The sequence below is a fragment of the Tiliqua scincoides genome, chromosome 4 (assembly GCF_035046505.1).
Source record: "Tiliqua scincoides isolate rTilSci1 chromosome 4, rTilSci1.hap2, whole genome shotgun sequence".
In the NCBI taxonomy this organism is placed as follows: Eukaryota; Metazoa; Chordata; class Lepidosauria; order Squamata; family Scincidae; genus Tiliqua; species Tiliqua scincoides.
The window spans coordinates 201,172,486-201,193,767 of NC_089824.1; the positions used below are offsets into that span (position 1 = coordinate 201,172,486).

General features: G+C 42.1%; 1 protein-coding gene across 1 annotated transcript in view; it reads right to left on the reverse strand.

The window, feature by feature from the left end:
• STK4 (serine/threonine kinase 4) overlaps window positions 1-21,282 on the reverse strand; it is a 67,952-nt gene that overhangs the window by 25,260 nt on the left and 21,410 nt on the right. The window contains exon 10 of the mRNA XM_066623675.1: window positions 542-693. Within this exon, the coding sequence (XP_066479772.1) occupies window positions 542-693 (152 nt within the window). The remainder of the gene's footprint in view (window positions 1-541; window positions 694-21,282) is intronic.

A 21,282-nucleotide genomic window follows, 5' to 3' on the forward strand; every position in this document is an offset into this window, starting at 1 on the left:
CCTGGAAGGTCACATTTTCTATTTTGCATTTGAACCATGTACTAATCTGCCCTCCTCCCAGCTGACTTTTGGAATTCAGTGCTCCAAGTTTGAATGGAGCTTATATACTGCTTAAATTTTACTGCAGTTTTCACACCTCCAAAATGAGATAACATTCTCCAGCTCTAAATCCTGCTGGGATAGCATATTTAATGGTTTATGACCCTAGCCACTTCCCTGGATTTGAGAAACTGAATTTGGGAAAAACAAGTTTTGAAAGACAAAGGAAGTGTGTTAGAATAGTGAGCCCCAGTTCAAACCCCCTGCTTTGGTTCCCAAGTCCTTTTCAGTAAATGTCTGTGCTCTGTCATCCTTTTATTTCTGAATCTCAAAGATATGCCACTGGCCATTACATTGAGTCCCTGAACACAATTGTTAACTCCCACCATCATGTGTGCATATTACCTGTGTTTTAAAAAGCACTGCCAGTAACAATCCACCAATATGAGTTGCTTTATAACCTCACTATGATCTTAGGACATACTAAGAATATTTTACTTACAAATTCATAATCACCATCCTGAGGTACTCTCCAATCTGAAGAAAATCTTTCAGGCACATTTCTTCCATAGTTGTTCCTTTGATTCTCTTTTTCTTTTTGTTCAAAATACTCAAGGAATGATGGTCTGACAGACTGCATTGTTTCATCCCTCCCTAAAATACATACATTTAAAATAGTAAGTCAAAGTTATCATTAACTCACATGTTGAAATAGTTTACATTCCACTAAACAAAGGAATTGCACAGTACAGGTCCAGCCTATTTATACACGGATTTTTTATACACGGATTTGACTCAACACAAATGGCCCCTGCAAATGAGAAAGAATGTGTTGATCCCTGGAGAAGGGGAAAAATGCATCCCTTTAAAATCAGTTTTAAAAATTGAACAGTCCTTTAACATCAGCCTCCTTAATGAGAGAGAGGGGGGGCAGCAGGCTAACAATCCACCAATCCTTCAGACTCCTCCCTTCCCCCAGCATTTTTCTTTCATGAAAGAAAGTTGATCATTTTGCATTGGTGAAGGAAGGGGCTGAGTGAAGTGCTGATGGATTGTCTTCTTAATGACTCTTATCTTAGAGTCAAAAGGTCAGCAAGGCTGTTTTTCAATCACTGGAGCAAAGAAACTTTGTTTTTTAAATTGATTTGCTATAGTTCATTTTTTTTTTTTAAATCCAAGTGAGTGCTTGGAACAGAACCCACATGAATAATCAGTCTCAACCTGTACACTATGGTCAACAATACACAATTCTTATGAATAGAGCTGATCAAGGAAAGAAACAGCAGTAGGGATTATTCTATCAAATACATCTATCACAAATAATGTCACCCTGGCATGACTGAGCAATTACAACTGTGCTCTGCAAGATCAAATCAATGAATTCAAAACAATTTTCAACAGACAATATCACTTCTTTCTGAAATAATTCAGTCCTATTCTTGTAGTCTGAATTAAAATTTTGAACAAATAGATGTTACACACACACACACACACACACACACACACACACACACACACACACACACACACACACACATATATATAACCAGAACCAGAACCAGTCCAATAACCAGAACTAGTCAAACATATGACAGGGCTGGTCTGGGCAGTTTGAAAGGGGGAAATGCAAAGTAAAAATCAGACAGTTTAAATGATTTGCCAAGTCCCCCATAGAGTGATCCTCTTCCAAATAGCTTTATATTAAAGAAACCGATACAGCAAATTGTCACAAGGATTACTGCCTCAACAGCTACAAGTGCTGAAAAACGCTCAGAAAAAGGGACCATAACCCAAGAGAATTCATTCATTAACAATATTTTTATCTTTCTCCCTGAGGGAACCCAGAGTGTCTAGTAGACCACAAACTATGCATGTAGATGATCCCAAGTTCAATTCCTGGCATCAGTTAAAAACAATCCCAGATGGTAGGATGAAAAATACTTTTGCCCCAAAACACCAAGTATACAGTACTGGGCTAGATGGACCGATATTCTGATTGCATATAGGGTAGTGTTATCAATTTGTGAGATATAGCAAACCTCAAGTCTGCACGATTCCTTAAGCTTCCATGCCTGCCATACCATAAAGCCTCAAGGCAGGAAATTCTACCTGGTTTCATTTCATTGTTATAACTATGCAATAATACATTAGGCTGAGAGATGAATACCCAAATCCATTCAGCATGGAAGAACTACGTGTCTCTCTTCCTTCCCTCTCCATTAGAACTTCAGGCAAAGAAAGGGCAAGACTCAGTGAGACTGCCAAGCCTGGCAACATGGTGCTGAGATTCTTTTGAAGGACTGGAACAGGAGGAAGGAAAGATAATTGAGGCCATTTAACTATTTCTTCCATTTGTCTGTTCAAAGTTGCTTCCCTCCTCTCATTTGTTCCTGGAGTCAAAGGTTGGCTACGTTATGTCCACATAGCCAGGTAGACTCCTGAACTCTTGAAGCCCAGACAGTGATGCCACCCAATGCACCAAGGAATGACATGGGGGCTCAGGGAAGGGCTATGCCCCAGGGTGCAGCTAACACTGCTTCCTTTCCCAAGATGTAAAAAAGTATAGATTCAACTATTTTTCTCTTTCTCTTGTGTCCAGTTCTGGTCGCCACATCTCAAAAAGGATATAGTGGAAATGGAAAGGGTGCAAAAGAGAGCAACTAAAATGATTACTGGGCTCGGGCACCTTCTTTATGAGGAAAAGCTACAGCGTTTGGGGTTCTTCAGTCTAGAAAAAAGGTGCCCAAGGGGGAGTATAACTGAGAAGGACAAAATTATGCAGGGGATGGACAGAATGGATAGAGAGATGCTCTTTTCCCTCTCACATAACTCCAGAACCAGGGGACATCTGCTAAAATTGTTGGGAGGACAGGCAAAATAAAATATTTCTTCATTCAGTGAGTAGTTAGTCTGTGAAATGCCTTGCCACAGGATGTGGTGATGACATCTAGCCTAGATGCCTTTAAAAGGGGATTGGACAAATTTCTGGCAGAAAAGTCCATCATGTGTTGCAAGCCATGATGTATATGTGCAACCTCCTGATTTTAGAAGTGGGTTACCTCAGAATGCCAGATGCAAGGGATGGCACCAGGATTCAGGTCTCATGGTGTCTTGTGCACTCCCTGAGGCATTTGGTGGGCCACTGTGAGATACAGGAAGCTGGACTAGGTGGGCCTATGGTCTGAACCAGCAGGGCTGTTTTTATGTTCTTGGTTCAACTGGAGAGAAACTGAGAAACATGCATAAGGGCATGAACACCAGTCTACCCTGCTCCAAAACATACATAGAGGATAGATGGTGATGGCATTCACACAGATGGATATACAGGAGTGAGAATTGAGTGGATGTACTGAAGGATAGAACGCAAGTCTGGATTAGACCCTCCCCCCAGGAGGGGAACAGAGGATTACTTAATTTCATTGGGTGAGGGGCTACAGAAGACACAGATTGTGAAACTGGAACTGACATCTAAGTAAACATGCACAGACCTCTAAAATAATCTATTAATTTTGGATATTTTTGATTCCACCTTTCAATTTTTATAGTTTTAAAATTATTCCAGTTACAGTGGTGCCTCGCAAGACGAAATTAATTTGTTCCGCAAGTTGTTTCGTATTGCGAAAATTTCATCTTGCAAATCGCGGTTTCCCATAGGAATGCATTGAAATTTAATTAATGCGTTCCTATGGGCAAAAAAAGTCAGAACAAAGTCAAATTTGGTTTACAAAGTGTTTATTAAGTGCTCTTTAAAGGCATACATACTGTACAGAGGATTTCAAAAATTTCAAGCACAAAACTTCAACTTTTTAATTTTAAAAATTTGTCTTGCGAAGCACGGCCATAGAAAAAATTTGTCTTGCAAAGCACGGCATAGAAAAATTCGTCTTGCGAGTCACCAGAAAAAAATCGCAAAAACGCTTTCGTCTTGCGAGTTTTTTGGTGTGCGAGGCATTCGTCTTGCGAGGCAACACTGTACTAGATTTTTGTAACCTACTCCAAGAGTTTGTGATAACATATACTTCACTTAAAGAGATGCCACTCAAATAACTTTCAAAGTATGAATATATGACAGGAGAAGAAAATAGACTAATGAAGAATTTTTTTTTTGTTTTATGTTTTTTAAAGGTTGGGGAGGATGGGCTGTCATGACAAGCTCCTGCACTTCAGATTTTACTATTGTTCTGTAGTCCCTTGCACCACTCCCCCAGAATATATATATTCCTCAGGTTCCCCAACTCCAAAGAATCAATTTTCAGGGGTGGTGATGCAGAGAACTGCAGAGGGTAAGTGAGATTGCTGAAAATTCTCACCCCTGCACAAATGGAACTTCTTCCATAAACAGAAGAAGGCGTTAGAATAAAAGCAATATTTTACAGTAAACATGTTTGTTTTTTTTAATCATAATTCATGACCCAACATACAAGAAGCTGCTCCTGGGTCAAGCAATATTTAATAGGAATGAGCCCAAAAAAGAGGACTGATCTTTAGTATTAGTTGTTTGTTTGATTCTCTCTGTAAACCGCTTTGTGAACTTTCTGTTGAAAAGCAGTATATAAATACTGTTTAATAATAATAATAATAATAATAATAATAATAATAATAATAATATTAATATTAATAATATTAATAATAATATTATTAATATTAATATTAATATTATTAATATTAATATTAATAATATTATTAATATTAATATTAATATTAATATTAATAATATTAATAATAATATTAATATTAATAATAATAATAATATTAATATTAATAATAATAATAATAATAAATACTTTCTTCCACAACCATTATCTGCAGTTTTTCAGAGGATGTTTCCTGTTCACAGAGTAGCAGAAACAATGACATCTCAGAGTCTTGTACTTAGTTTTGGCTACATGACTACATGTTTGAGGGCAGTCAAAGCTCTGCCACAAAGGCAACTGCATCAACACTCCCCATATTACTATGTTACACTGACAGAGCCCACTCCAGAACCCATTAGACATCTGTGTCAAAAGCTTGTAAGGTGGAATAATAGCTGCTAAATGAAAGCACTTTTCCCTATGAAGACTTCATAGTAAATCTGTCCAGCTTAAGTTTCAATGGCTTTACAACTTCAACCCTGGAATAAATGAAAACAAGTGAATACTGTATTTTACTCTGGCCAGCACTGGTTGTTTTTTTTTTTTTTTTTTCAGATGAACGATGAATCATTAAGGATTGTGCTAGAAAGTTGACCTGTACATGTATTCTAGCACATAAATATCACAATAGTAAAGACAGTAATTATGGCACAAGTATGCAAAGGTTGCTGAAGTTTCATGCAAAATGCAAGCCACGTCTTTATGGAAAAAGCAGTGCATTAGTGACAAGTCTTATCTACCTCAACTCATCCATTTTTCAGGGCACTTATTTTCAGCGTCTAAAATCAGCATCACACCAGAAACTTAAACAGTCTCAAGTATTAGTTTCATCATGACTAAAATAAACACACAAAAACTTGATGGCAATAGTTACTGTAATTTTCCATCTGAAGTTAAAGCTTGAGTGCTGCAAATGCATTTAATGCTACAGAGCAACTGTAGCTACAATGCTACTGTAAGCAACTTCATGTTGAAACTTTGTAGTAGCCAAACCTAAATGGTGGCTAAGAGAGTTCATCAAAGGAGGCCAAACGAGTGAAAAAACACTTCACAAGCTGCACTGCGCAAACCAGATACTGACAAAAGTTATTCTCCATGTCATTTATTGATCATCTCTTTCTAGGATACAAGAAATCCATTTCTCCTTCCCCTCCCTCTTGCAAGACTGCAATGTAGGGAAAAAATGAGTAACTTGCTCTTCAGGTTGCTAGTCTGATGTAATGCACCCAAGCATCAACAACTAGAGTTCATCCACCTTATTATTGGCAAGGTCAGCGATGTCCACAGTCCCTTCAAGTGTCATATCTGAACTGGGTTTTCAGTGCTTTACCAGTATATAGAAATGTTAATAGCCAGCAGATGCAACCGTTTTTCAAGATGAATCCTAACTTGGGGGACAGTTACCAAGCTTACAGACAAAATAGCTTATGTAATGAAGAACTCTAGAATCAACAGACACGTACACCAGATTGCTACAAGTATAAAGTATTCAGCAGAAACATGTAGGCAACAGCCCTTACAAATGTGATTCAATCTTAGGGATCATGCGTAAACAAATATTCAGGTTTTTTTTCTTTGTTTTTCCTGATATCACAAAGAATCCTGCACTTGGAAAAAAAATAAGTTGTTCGTTGCTGGCACTAATTTAAAAAGGTTTCATTTCTTTTTCTTAATTATCTTGAGAAGAACAAAGAAGGATCCTTTTATGAAAAGGACTGGTAACTGGTTAAACACAAAGCACAGATTATGAATAAATGGGAAATTTTCACAGTGGAAGGAAGACAGCACATCTATCTGTTTTGGGACTACTGCAGTGTTTCTTAGCATTTGTCCTCTGCCATACCCTTCCACATGGTCCACCTATTTGATGTACCACCGGAAGTAACTGGCAATTACTGCACTAGTGGCAATCACTAATTACTTTTGGGTTGGCCAGATGCAATGCAGTAATACCAGTAAGAGGCTCAGCATAGATGAGAGGGCTCTTCAAATGCAGAAAAGCAAGCTTTGGAGCTCTGCCTGCCCAGCCAAGCTTCCTGCCACTTTTTGTTGTATCATGTTCCTGGTCTTGCTGCCAGGCGGCAGCTGTCTGGGGTTCAGTGAGTACACCAGACACCACCTTAAGTACCACTGGTGGTACCAGTATTACTGGTTGAAAAGTGCAGGACTAGTGCTTTTTAACTTGTATCATAAATGTTCTGGAGTTACAGTAAGGAGCAATGGGGTCAAGTCTGTATATGATATCAAACAACTGAGGATGATTAATAAAGCAGATTGGGAAGAAAATTCAAAAGGATATCTTCAAACTGGGTGAATAGGCAACAAAATGGCAAATAAGGTTCAAAGTCTGAAGTGATGCACATTGGGGAAAAAGAAAAGAAAAGCCAGCTTCACAGATGCACTGATGGAGTCCAAGCTGTCGATGACTATCCAGGAAAGAGATTTAGGGCTTGGGTGACTAGCTCAAGAAAAACACAAACCCAATGTGCAGAAGCTGTGAAGAACAGAAATTCCATGCTATGAATAATTAGGTTTGAAAATAAAAGTGCTAACGTAACAACCTTGAACAAATCTATGATATGGCCACATCTGGAACACTGCATACCATTCTAATTTCATCACATTTCAAAAAGGAAAATGTAGAGTTGAAAATGGTGCAGAAGACAACCAAAATAATCAAGGGGCTGGAACACCTTCCTCTTTTTAACTCTGAAAAAGGAAGCTTGGGGGGGGGGTAATAAGATTGAGGGCTCATTCCTATCCAACTTTCCAGCACTGGTGCAGCCACAATTAGCCTTGAGGAAGGGACCAAATATCCCTTTAACTTGAATAGGCCCCTTGATTGGCCCCCAATCTAAACCATGCCCCATTGGTACAGCTACATCACTGATGGAAAGCTGGACAGATTGGACCCTGAGGCTTATAAAATTATGCATAGTGGGGAAAGAATTGCTTTCCCTTCTCATACATCACACTAGAACCAGAGGTCAGCCACTGAAACCGACTACTAGAGATTTAGGACAGAGAAAGTAAAATCTTCATCCAGCACAAAATTAACCTATGAAAATCACTACCACAATTGACCTCATGGCTACTAGCTTAGTGTACTTTAAAAGGAGATTAGAAGATTTTCGGAGGACAAATCTGGCTATTAGGCATGATGGGTACCTGCCTCCTCCAAGATCGGAAATGGTGCACTTAGGAATACTGGATGCAGAGGACCAACACTGGGAGAGAGGTATGCCTTGCTCTCCTGCTTATAGGCAACAAAATGCTGAACTAGATGGGCTGTTGGCTTGACCCAGCAGAGCTGTTATGTTAACTCACTGAAGATAAATTGGTTGGGCTACGCTAGTCAGATGGTAAGCATTTTAAAAATTTTGTTGGAAGTGATGGTTTACTGAAACAGCATCAAAAAGATAGTCAAACTATAACCTCCAGCTGGTAGATGTGATGGTGCTAATTAATTCAAGGATATTTGTAGCAAAAATGCTTATAAGAACTCAAAAGGTGGATCAGCTTTGAAGAATAAACCTACTCCTTGCAGACAGCACAATCAGAACATAACCAGCACAGGGAGGCAGTACAAAGCAGCAAAATTTCATTTCTTTCCTATTTATGTAATTGGACTGGGTGTAGCAATAGACTGGCACTGAATGCCTAGACCAGGGGTTGGCAACCTGTGGCTCTAAAGCCGCATGCGGCTCTTTCAACTGTCTGCTGCGGCTCCTCCCAATGAAAGTGGCAAAGGGGATAACAGGAGGCACCTGTGTTGGAAGGGCAGGCTGCTTCCCTCCGCCCCCTGAGCTCACTGCCCTTCTCTCCATTCACCCCCACCTGCTCCACATTCGTTTCCCTTTTCAATTTTGCCCGCTCTGCAGGCTTAAGCTCCCTGTTTTTCCCTCTCCAGCAGGACGCCCTCCTCCTCAGCCATTGCGAGCCCTTGCAGGTCCCCACTCAGTGCAAGGAGAGGCTTTTCCTCCACAGTTGAGGAGACATCCTGTGTGTCTACTCAGTAGTAAGCCCCATTACAGCAGATGAAGCTTACTCCCAGGAAAGAGTGCCTGGGATGGCAGCCTTGGAGCCTGCTCAGGGCCAAGCGCAAGGACGGGTGAGTGGGAGCCTGCGCAGGTCTGTTCGAGAGCAAGCTCCAATGTAGTCCCTGGGCTACTCCCAGGAAAGTGTGGAGGGCTGTAGCTTCAGCCCCCTCCTGTGCAGGTCTACTCACAAGTAAGCCCCACTGTAGTCAATGGGGCTTCCTCCCAGGAAGGTGTGGAGGACTGTAGCCTCAGCCTCCTCCTGTGCAGGTCTACTCACAAGTAAGCCCCACTGTAGTCAGTGGGGCTTCCTCCCAGGAAGGTGTGGAGGGCTGCAGCCTCAGCCCCCTCCTATGCAGGTCTACTCACAAGTAGTCAGTGAGGCTTCCTCCCAGGAAAGTGTGGAGAGGACTGCAACCTGAGAGCTCCAACCAACTTGTCTGCTCAGAAGTCCCATTGTAGTCAATGGGGCTTACTCCCAGGATAGTGTGGAGAGGGTTGCAGCCTGAGTGAGGGAGGGCAGGCAGGCAGGGCAGAAGCTGGCCTGTGGCTGCCCCCCACCTCCCCCCCCCCAGCTCTGGCTTCTTCTCTTCCCCACCTCTGGAGTCTGTGTCCTTTTTTTCCTTCCAGCAGGGTGCCTCTGGAAGGTGGGGGGAGTTCTTTAGTATCCATGTAAGATAAGCAGATGTCATAAACACCATATGTATTGGAATCCTGGAAGATCTGGTGAGGAGGTAGATGTGGTGTCAGCAGTGGCCCCTTTAAGGGTAAGGCCTGGGCATCCAGCAGAGTGTGCTGCACAGCTGCAGCCACTTGAAGGCATTAGGGCCCTCAGGGATATAAGGAGCACCTGAGGCAGGAAGGGGGGTGTGGGTTGGAGAAGGAGTGCAGGTTGGAGAGGAGACTGACTTGCCTTATTGACTTTGACTTGGATACTCTGACTGATTTGACTGACTTTGGAGTCTGACCTTGGACTGTGACTTGGCTTATTGACTTTGTGACTAATGGACTGCTGGAGACGTTGGAGTTTGAAGCGTGACTGCTGTGCCCAAGACCTGCTGAGGACCAAGGGGCTGCTGTAGTGGTGGAAGGCTGCTGGCAGGAGAGAGGACCCCTGCAGGTTGAACAGGCGAGCTACCCTGGAGGTGGGGTCTAGCAGGACTGCAGGGCAGAACCAACGTCATTTGTTGGGGGGAAAAAGGGGAGCTAATTTGCTTAAAGTGGGCATAATTCTCCAGGCAGAGAATGGCCTTGGAATCAGGCAAAACACCATAGAGGACCAGGCGTCTGAAAACACAGGACAAGAATGTATGACAAAACTAACTAAAAGCTACAAGAGGGGACTACATTATAAAAATGGGACCTATAAGAGCATAAAGGTAAAAAAAACCTATATATGCAGTGTTATCTTCATTTTAGATGCCAAAAGGGTTTTGTGGCTCCTGAGGTTTTTTTTCCTTGGGAAAATGGGTCCAAATGGCTCTCTGAGTGTATAAGGTTGCCGACCCCAGCCTAGACAGATTAACAATCATCTTCAAGAGTCAACTGCATAACATCAATAGTGCTTTACATCCTAATTATTCTTAAATGTTACATCTGTTTCTATGAAGAGCTATGTGTTCCAAGAGAACAACAGGAAAATAACAAGGCTATTTCCTCCAATGGCCATGCTCCTTTCCAAAACTAAGGACCAATACAATGACAAAGAAAGACTGCTGCTATTAAACAACCTTATGCTCCTCCTTATATAAAATTCCTTATATAAAAATACCAGGTCGATAATACTTTGTCTGCACGGTAATCCAACTACCCATTTAATGGATGCCTTCCAGGCTACTATATTTAATTACGCTCCGTTTCAGATCTTCGATTTTACAGAGAAAATAGAGCAATTTCTCAACATGAAATATTACAGATGAGCAAAAGGTTTATTGAACTGAAGCATTTTAGCAGCTTTAGCCAAACTTTGAGTAGAAAATGCAAGCTATAATGACAGAGCTAAGACATCTGAACTAGTGGTATCAAGACTTTATCAAGTTCATAGGACAAACATTACATGACACACAAGTAATATCTAGCCATTACTCAAATAAAAAGGTCCTGTGGCAAAAGCAATTCATTTCTAGAGGTAGGTAGCCCCAAAGCAGTTGCTGAAATCAAATGCAGCGCACGCACGCATGCACACACACACACACACTGATTTAAAAAGGTTTGCTTCTAGATAAAGAGTAAGATCCACATCAAAGCTGGGTTAAGATGCTATGTGAAACGATGGCTTGGGTTTTAAAACACAACAGGTATGTCTGCTTTTGCTTTCCATCTGACTCAGCACTCAATTATATTAATTCACTCCATAAGAGAGGAGGGTCTGAGGCAGAACAATTCCATAGTGTAATGGCCCTTTTGAGGCATTGGAATTGCCCCTAACTATTGACAATTGACCCTGAAGTCAGATGTAAGAACACATAATCAGCAAACCAGCATCAATAACTAATAACACTTGGAGGCAAAGTGTCTCAAGCTGTATTATTTAGAGTTCGGTCTGAACCAAGAACAGAGCTAAACTATGGAAACTGGCCACCTGGCCCACTATCATCAACTACTGCCAAAGCAATATTATGGGATCCCGGGGAGGGGTATCCAACCCTGCTATCCAAGATCCTCTTCTGACTGAAGACTGAATATGGGACTTACTGCATGCAGACAACATGCTCACTACAACACTGATTTATTTATTACAGTATTTATGTACCACCCTTCTCAATAGACTCAAGGAGGTTTACATAGACAGGTTGAACATAAATCCATTTTTTCCAATGAGATTTTTACTGGCATTATTCCATGAAAAAGCTCACAAAAACTTTCATTTCTCCAGATGTATCCCTTAAGAACATAAGAAAAGCCCCACTGGATCAGGCCATAGGCCCATCTAGTCTAGCTTCCTGTATCTCACAGCGGCCCACCAAATGCACCAGGGAGCACACCAGATAACAAGAGACCTCATCCTGGTGCCCTCCCTTGCATCTGGCATTCTGACATAACCCATTTCTAAAATCAGGAGGTTGCGCATACACATCATGGCTTGTACCCCGTAATGGATTTTTCCTCCAGAAACTTGTCCAGTCCAATTTTAAAGGCATCTAGGCTAGATGCCAGCACCACATCTTGTGGCAAGGAGTTCCACAGACCGACCACACGCTGAGTAAAGAAATATTTTCTTTTGTCTGTCCTAACCCACCCAACACTCAATTTTAGTGGATGTCCCCTGGTTCTGGTATTATGTGAGAGTGTAAAGAGCATCTCCCTATCCACTCTGTCCATTCCCTGCATAATTTTGTATGTCTCAATCATGTCCCCCCTCAGGCGTCTCTTTTCTAGGCTGAAGAGGCCCAAACGCCGTAGCCTTTCCTCATAAGGAAGGTGCCCCAACCCCGAAATCATCTTAGTCGCTCTCTTTTGCACCTTTTCCATTTCCACTATGTCCTTTTTGAGACAAAAACTGGACACAATACTCCAGGTGTGGCCTTACCATCGATTTGTACAATGGCATTATAATACTAGCCGTTTTGTTCTCAATACCCTTCCTAATGATCCCAAGCATAGAATTGGCCTTCTTCACTGCTGCCGCACATTGGGTCGACACTTTCATCGACCTGTCCACCACCACCCCAAGATCTCTCTCCTGATCTGTCACAGACAGCTCAGAACTCATCAGCCTATATCTAAAGTTTTGATTTTTTGCCCCAATGTGCATGACTTTACACTTACTGACATTGAAGCGCATCTGCCATTTTGCTGCCCATTCTGCCAGTCTGGAGAGATCCTTCTGGAGCTCCTCACAATCACTTCTGCTCTTTACCACTCGGAAAGGTTTGGTGTTGTCTGCAAACTTAGCCACTTCACTGCTCAACCCTGTCTCCAGGTCATTTATGAAGAGGTTGAAAAGCACCGGTCCCAGGACAGATCCTTGGGGCACAACGCTTTTCACCTCTCTCCATTGTGAAAATTGTCCATTGACACCCACTCTCTGCTTCCTGGCCTTCAACCAGTTCTCAATCCATGAGAGGACCTGTCCTCTAATTCCCTGACTGTGGAGTTTTTTCAGTAGCCTTTGGTGAGGGACCATGTCAAACGCCTTCTGAAAGTCCAGATATATAAAGTCCACGGGTTCTCCCACATCCACATGCCTGTTGACCTTTTCAAAGAATTCTATAAGGTTCGTGAGGCAAGACTTACCCTTACAGAAGCCATGCTAACTCTCCCTCAGCAAGGCCTGTTCATCTATGTGTTTTGAGATCCTATCTTTGATGAGGCATTCCACCATCTTACCCGGTATGGATGTTAGGCTGACCGGCCTATAGTTTCCCGGGTCCCCCCTCTTTCCCTTTTTAAAAATAGGCGTGACATTTGCTATCCTCCAATCTTCTGGCACCGTGGCCGTTTTGAGGGACAAGTTGCATACCTTAGTCAAGAGATCTGCAACTTCATTCTTCAATTCCTTAATAACCCTTGGGTGGATGCCATCAGGGCCCGGTGACTTATTGATCTTTAATTTATCAATGAGGTCTGAAACATCTTCTCTTTTAACCTCTATCTGACTTAACTCCTCGGTTAGGAGGGGCCGTTTGGGCAGCGGTATCTGCCCAAGGTCTTCTGCCGTGAAGACAGATGCAAAGAGCTCATTTAATTTCTCTGCCATCTCTAAGTCTCCTTTTATCTCCCCTTTCCCTCCCTCACCATCCAGAGGGCCAACCGCTTCTCTGGCGGGTTTCCTGCTTCTAACATATTTGAAGAAGCTTTTATTATTCCCCTTAATGTTGCTGGCCATGCGTTCCTCATAGTCTCGCTTGGCCTCCAGTATCACCTTCTTACATTTCTTTTGCCACAGTTTATGTTCCTTTTTATTCTCCTCATTAGGGCAAGACTTCCATTTATGGAAGGAAGCTTCCTTGCCCTTCACAGCCTCTCTAACTTGGCTGGTTAGCCATGTGGGCACCCTCCTGGATTTAGTGGAACCCTTCTTTCTTTGCGGTATACACCTCTGCTGGGCCTCTATTACTGTTGTTTTAAGCAGCCTCCATGCATTCTGGAGAGACTGGACTCTTTTTACCCTCCCTTTCAACCTCCTTCTAACCAGCCTCCTCATTTGAGGGAAGTCCGCCCGTCGGAAGTCAAGGGTTTTTGTTAGAGATTTGCATGGTATTCTTCCCCCAACGTGCATGTCAAAACGGATCACAGCATGATCACTGTTCCCCAATGGCTCAGTAACGTTTACATCTCTAACCAGGTCCTGCATACCGCACAATATTAAATCCAGAGTCACCTGTCCTCTGGTGGGCTCCGTGACTAGCTGCTCTAAGCCACAGTCATTTAGCACATCAAGAAATCCGGTTTCCTTATCGTGACCAGAACACAAATTGACCCAGTCAATATGAGGATAATTGAAGTCCCCCATGATTACAACCCTGTCCCTCCTTGTCACCTCCCTGATCTGTTTCCTCATTTCAAGGTCCCCATCTGATTTCTGGTCTGGAGGACGATAGCACGCCCCCAGTATTACATCGCTGCACAAGCCTGGTAATTTAACCCACAGAGATTCTACGGTGGAGTCGGACCCACCTTCAATCTCTACTTCAATCCCTTCACAATGCAGTTATCTTAGCTGCCGACGCTTGCACTTTCCAAGTCTCTCACAGGCAGCTGCAACTATGCTTCAGATTGGCTTCTCAAAGAAGCTATTCTTTTATCAGCTGACTCCTCCACACCGAGATACCAGTAGCCTCCCAGACTCCCATCCAGCAGCCGATCCTGCTTCATTTTTTTCAGGCAAGGTTCAAACCTCCAGACCACACCTCCTGCCCTTTCACTTAGCTATTTATCTCATCTATGCTATTTATCTTATCTATGCTCATCTATCTATCTCATCTATGCTATTTATCTCTCTTAGCTATTTATCTCATCTATATCTCATCTATGAGAGTAGTCTAAAAGCACAAGTGTTGGCCAAAGCGATAGGTGGACATTTGCTGAAAAGTCAGAACTGCTTCAATCCTAATCCTTCCTGCCTTAATTCTCACTGAATTCTTGTTCTCAATGAATTGTCACCTTGCCTGAAAAAGCTAAGAGGATTAGCTCGGGTCTCACTCTGGATGAGTGAATGGAAGCCACTGTTTAGAGATGAAGGAATGTGGAGAAGTCAACTGGTAGGAAATGGACAACATCCTGAATGCCAGCCTGAAGCATGTTTTGCAGCTGCCTGTGGAAGCTTGGAAAGCGCAAGAGCTGTGTATCCAGGACAATTGCACTATGAAAGGAGACATCTGAAGAAATGGGGGGTTCTGTAAGTTTCTCATACAACACTTGTAAAAATTCAATTTGAAAAAATGGGGTTTACATTTAGTTTGCCTATGTAAAGAGCCTTAAGTCTACGAGAAACAGGTCTACAAGAAAGATGGAGTTGAAATACTGTAACAAAATATTCCAACACATCTCTATTAAAACTCCAGTGTAAAAAGGATGGGCTGTCCAACCCTCTTCCTTTGAGAAATCCTCACTTCTTACATGGTGTTAGCGCAAGACATTTGATGTCATATTTTGTTTCTACCTCTGGGATCAGTTCTCTGGGCGCTTATTTTGGTATGAACTGGGAAGGAGGGGAAAGTGTAGTAGGAAGTTTCCTGTGCTGAAGCATCTCTAAAGTATTTTTTAGGGACAGAATGCAAAACATGGTCAACTTTAGTGTTTCACATCCACACATAGAAAATCCTACTCGACAACATCGGAAATGCAAAAGAATTGTTAGTCTTAGCCAATTCCTTGTTGCCTATTGTAACATCAGTAATTGAGCCACTTTCACGATATTAATGACCCCCAATTTCATTGCATTTAAAATACCATTCAGTTATACCAATTATTAAAAATTAATTCCCCAGAAGAACCATGCAAAAAGCTGATGAATTTTTACAGCTAAATCAATTTAACTGAATGCTAAAGTAACATTACCATAGCAGTGATATGGTGAAAAATAGAGCACTTGAAGTTATTTAAAGGGACATTTGTATATAAAGTCTTCACAGGCTGAATATGGCACAGGTCACCTCACCAAGAAACAAATTAAGATAGCAAAGAATCAAGCTGTGCAAGGTTTGAGTAATAGTAAGTGCACAGTGCCCTTTATGATCCATCCTCATTTTTAAAACCACCTTAAAGAGAGACCACATATCAGTAGTAAAGCACACACTGCAATCCATGGCAACTTCTGCTTCAAAGGAAGCAGGCAACTGTATTAAGGAAGACCTCAGTCTGCCAGAACAGACCACGATGTTTTTTTAACACACATCTGCTAACTCCCTTTTTCCCTTACACCACCATAGGTCTACCTGCACTGTAATATACATTACAGAGTTTGGTAGCAGTAGCATTAAGCGCTTCTGGCTGAAAACCAGAAGTGGGCCAAAATAACTATCTACAGCATTTCTGAGGCGTGGGGAGGCAGACAGAGGAGTCTGTGGGCTTCCCATACCCTCCAGAAGGCAAGAGCGACCCCGGTAAGTACTAAAAACACCCTCTCCCCTACCCCTGGTGCCAGCATGATTGCAGAAGCACTGGCGCCACTGTCAATGTTGTCCCGCTCCTTAATGGGCAGCGACTGAGTTTCCCTGGCTGGGCATTACGATGCCCCAGTGCTGGAATGTTCAATCATAAAGATTAGTTACAGATGATGTAACTTTGTGGTGGTCACTAGTTTAGATGGCTGTAAAACAAAAACATTTATGGAGGAAAGACCTATCAATAAGTATGAACCAAGAAAGTTAAATTGCACCTCCATCTTTGGTTCGAAGATCTGCTTCCAAATACCAAGGGCAAACGGGAGAGAGTTGTAGTTTTTCTGCCCTGCATTTGTGTCTCAGAAACATCTGATTGGTCATTGTTGGAAGAAGCATGCTAGTTCAGCAGGAACTTTGGTCTGCACTATTATTATGTTCTTCAATCCCTTCTGATGCATTTGTTAAATGTGCAATTAACCTCAGCACCTCCACAAGCTGTTGTGCTTCAGATGACAAATGGGAAGCTATCAGGTAACAAAATGATCACACTATTTCATACAGGATAAGCCAGACACCTATTTACAGTGAATACCCACACACACCCTCCGTCCAGCCCTGCATACTGGATTTCTCTGGCAACAAGCAGCCCAATCCTACGGTTCCCAATGGAACAACAGTACCAAAATGGCAACCATTGTATCCCACGGAACGCTGCTGGAGGTCTCTGTCAGGCTTAGAACGTAACCCAGGTGAAATCTGCAGGCCTGAATAAGGCAGGACCAAATGTATATGAAGTGCCGAGTCACCAAGACCTCAGGTGTAAAGAGAACTAGCTGATACAATCAAAGAGATGAGTCATGCATCATGAGATAGGGTGTGGCAGGAGGAGACGACACCACCCATCCTGATTCGTGCACAGAGCTTTATCAGAAAGACTGTGAGAACCCTCATTTGTGGGTCGTTGGTGGTCATGTGTGTTGCAAAATTGCTGTCTCCTCTCCTCTTTGCTTTGCTATGCTGTTGCTATTGTTGTACATTTGTAAAAACAGACTGAAATGGTGATGGATTTCCTCGTGTCTGTGTACTCTCTACGTTGTGGGCTGTGCCCTTGAAGCTGCATTCCGCTAGACAACCAAATAAGGAGCTACTCCCTCCTCAACAGCCACCTCGGAAGAAGGGGACTTTCGTTCCCTTCCCCCAAAGAAACCCCAGGCCCCCCGCAATGGGGCTTCTCAAGTCTGCACCAGCTATTTTGCTGGCACAGACTTGAGAATCTCCATGTCAGGCTTTTCAGCCTGAGACAGAGGATAGGATCCAGCAGAGCAGGGCTCCAGCGGCCCCACCCCCCTTCCTAGGCTGGTTTCTCCCCCATTCTACCTTTCCCCCACCTCAGCACACCTTGCCCTGAAAACCTGCACCACCGCCCAGGGGGCAACTTACCTTTGGTCGCTCCAATGGTGTCCTCCACCCAACGCTGGGTAGGGCTGGTGCTCCCTACTCTGAGAATGCTGCAAACATACTTTATGGCACATTTACAAAATCCAGCACCAGGGCTCAGCACCGGTGCTAGGGCCCAATAGGACTGGGCCCAAAGACCATTCCACATGTAACACAGAAGCAAGTCCAGTTTTGCCACAGCGTGTATAATAAATAGGAAGTTAAACCAAGACTCTTTGATGAGCATATTTGTATGAAATATTCATTTTGAAGCGCACTGAACAGTATTCTAAGTTTAAATCGAACAGCACCAAAGGCATAATTAAGCTTAGGATACAGCCCATTTAACTTACTCACACATTAAACATTTTAGGAGTGCTCCTGAAAATGCAATATATGAGGTAATCCTTATACAATATGGTACTCTTGCAGTAACCCTGTTTAACACCAACAATGAAAAGAGTACCAAGAGAAAGCAAGTAACAAACAAAAAAACCTAATATTGACATAAAAAGTTTCACAACTATACTTTCTATTAAAAACTGTACTAGAGCTCCCTCTCTTGGTTAGATACTACCAATACTAAAAATATTTGAGCATTATGATGCATTAGATATAAACAGCTTGCTCATTTTTTGACAATATTTCTGTTTAAAATATTCAAAGGCGCATGTATGAAAAGCAAAAGATACTACAGTAAAATTCACAATGCACTGCAGTCTTTTCCCATGAAAAACTTGCAACACTAAATTGAACAAGCAGCAGCAGCATTTCAGTTTCTTTATGAACAACCCATCTCCATTACTTACCATGCTCCAACAGTAGATTTAAGAGTAAAATATTAGAGCTCCTCTGTGCAAGGAGACAAAGGAGGAGTGGCAGTTTTGCAATGATCACAATATTTTGAAGGATATAAACTGATGGAAGCTAATAAGTTGTATTCTTGGCCCACTGAAAAACAAAAACTTGCTACTCCTGTTTTACTACTTTTACACTGAAGTAGACCTGAGGGTGCAGACAGCTCTTACTTCTCTTAATAGCCTTAGCTAACTAGTACTCACCTATGTGCATTCCATAAATCAAACTTTTGGGTCTTCTGAACGCTTTACATTCCTAAATGCAGTCTCGAGGAGCTCTGCTGGCGCATGTGCAGAGTATTGTGGAGGCCCAGAGTGCCACTGCATGTGCTGAGTGGCACAAAGTTGAGCAGATGGCAGCCACTTATGGTGTGCTTGTGAGACCCTGAAGGGAGGGATCCCTGGGGTTCCTAGACACACACTTTGCAAAATGCTGCCTTAGGTTTAAGAGACTGCAGCTCATTGAAAGCATTAATTTATGGAATCTGAAAACCACAGCATGGTAGAAGAGGATTCCAACATATACTGTAACATTATCAATTAAACCACTGATGTAAAGTTTCCTACTACTGTAAAATGCAAGTTTTTTCCCCCACCCAACCCCCCTCAGGCTATCTCCCTCTGCTGATGAAAAGTAATACATTTACAAAACATGCCAATGAATTTTTATTTTATACAATCTGCAGAAGAGTATGGTAGTGGGTACTATAGGATGGTACTACCATACTAGAGGGTACGACCATGCTAAGGGAAGGCACTATGCTATAATATCCTAACAAAAATAATTCAGGCATTTAACTAATTTAAACAAATGCCTAACTCAGGCATTTCTATCCCTGGAAAAGGAATAGAATTTCTAAATCTTATTTTTAAAACTTGTAAGACTGACCATCGCAGAATTCAGTACCTTGAGACAACATCAGCATTGTAAAAACACATCTGTAAGCCTTGATTACACTGGCTTGCTTGCAATCCTTTTGCTATAAGAATTCCGTATCAAATTTGTGATTATTGGTAATTCAAGCATGTGATTAAAGTACAACGTAGAAATAATTTACAGTATGCCTGCACAGCAGCTACATGAACTCTCCAATAAAAAAAAATGATAGCTCATTGGCATTTCACCAACGGTGGAACACCAATCGCATGGCAAATCCTGCAGTCATTCCTGCCAGGGAAACCACCCTCTGAATTCCATCACACCCCTAGGACAAATCAGTGCAGAGACAGAATGTACTTATGCGAGAGTGCTAATCCTTGAAATAAGGAACTTGCATACCTGCACCAAATTTCAATCACAACTTTCATAATCATTAATTATGGAAATAACCTACATTTCCCCTCCCACAGCCCCCCATCAACAGGCCAAGATATTTTCTCAGTATGTACTATCACAAAAAGTTTTTTTTTTATCATGCCTTTCCTATCCCAGCTTGGAATGACCAGAATCATTTTTAGCTTTCTATTCAGCATCAAACATAAACTTTTACTAGGATTTAAAGAGTTACCCAGTGGGATTTTTACTTTCTCTGAAGAGGCTTTTCTGTCACATCAAATACTGCTTCAGGAAGCTGCTTCGTTTCCAAAGAACATTTTTCTAACCCTGACTATAAATACACTTGTTCTTGTCCTGGCATTTAGATGGGAGTAGGCTCTGCTATAGGCAGGTTGCAACTGTTCTATGCATAGAGTTCTTTTGAGCTTTTGGCAGGGATATTCGCCTTAGTTTTCTGTTTCATGCAGAAGAGCATGATGTTCTTGCTCCTAACAGATTTCAGTATTTCTAGGGGTCAGCTTCGTTGCATTTTTCTTTATTCCCTTGATAATGCTCTATAGAGTTTAGGGTGAAACATCAGGTTACTATCTAGACTTGGTGAACGTGGCCTTGAAACTCAGAAAATGAATTTATTATTAGGTAAGACACATTTTTCAACTGATGAGCCCAACTTAAAAAAAAAGCTGTTTTCCAAGAGTCAGAAAACAGACAATTTTATTTCAAGACAAATTGCTGATTTAGACAACCCAGTAAGATATGGATTTTGATGGGGTGTGTATGCCTCTACTCCCTGGTGAACCCCTAAATCCTGCCCCGCCTCTCCCTTCATCTAGACTTCCATAGCAGCAGTTGCAGCATATTTTGAATTCAAATACTATGGAGGATTACATTTTCCAGGCTCCCTCACAGCTTGGACACTGCCATTGCTGCGTGATAGGCAAGATGACGGAGGGCTTGCATACAGATCTTCCAAGCGACCTTTCCACCACAAGCTAAGTTTAGAAGACGGGGATGGTAAAGTATGGAGGGCGAACGGACTGGATGGCAACAAGGGAAAATCCTGTGCCTATGATCTAGGCTCACATTCAGAAGGGTATGAACTCGGTTCATACTTTGGAAATGAATTTTGAACCAAGAAGGAGTTCATATTCCCAGCTTCTCCTGTTCCAAATTTGCCCTATAGCAACACAGGAAGGCTGCTGTTTGAGAAACGTAAGCCCTTTGAACTCACAGGACTCAGTGACAGACAAAGGTGTAGAGAGAGGTATCAAAAGGTCATTTTTGTTCAGTGAGCTACATCTTAGTAACTTTTCATATTAGACACTTAGTAGTCAATTGCAGTCACCAAGCATTCTGCTAGACCTATACAGTCATTAACTAACAACTCACTCTTCTGAAGACCCTAGTAAAGGGAGGGGGGACACTTTATCTGAAGTAACTCTACTACTCTGGTAG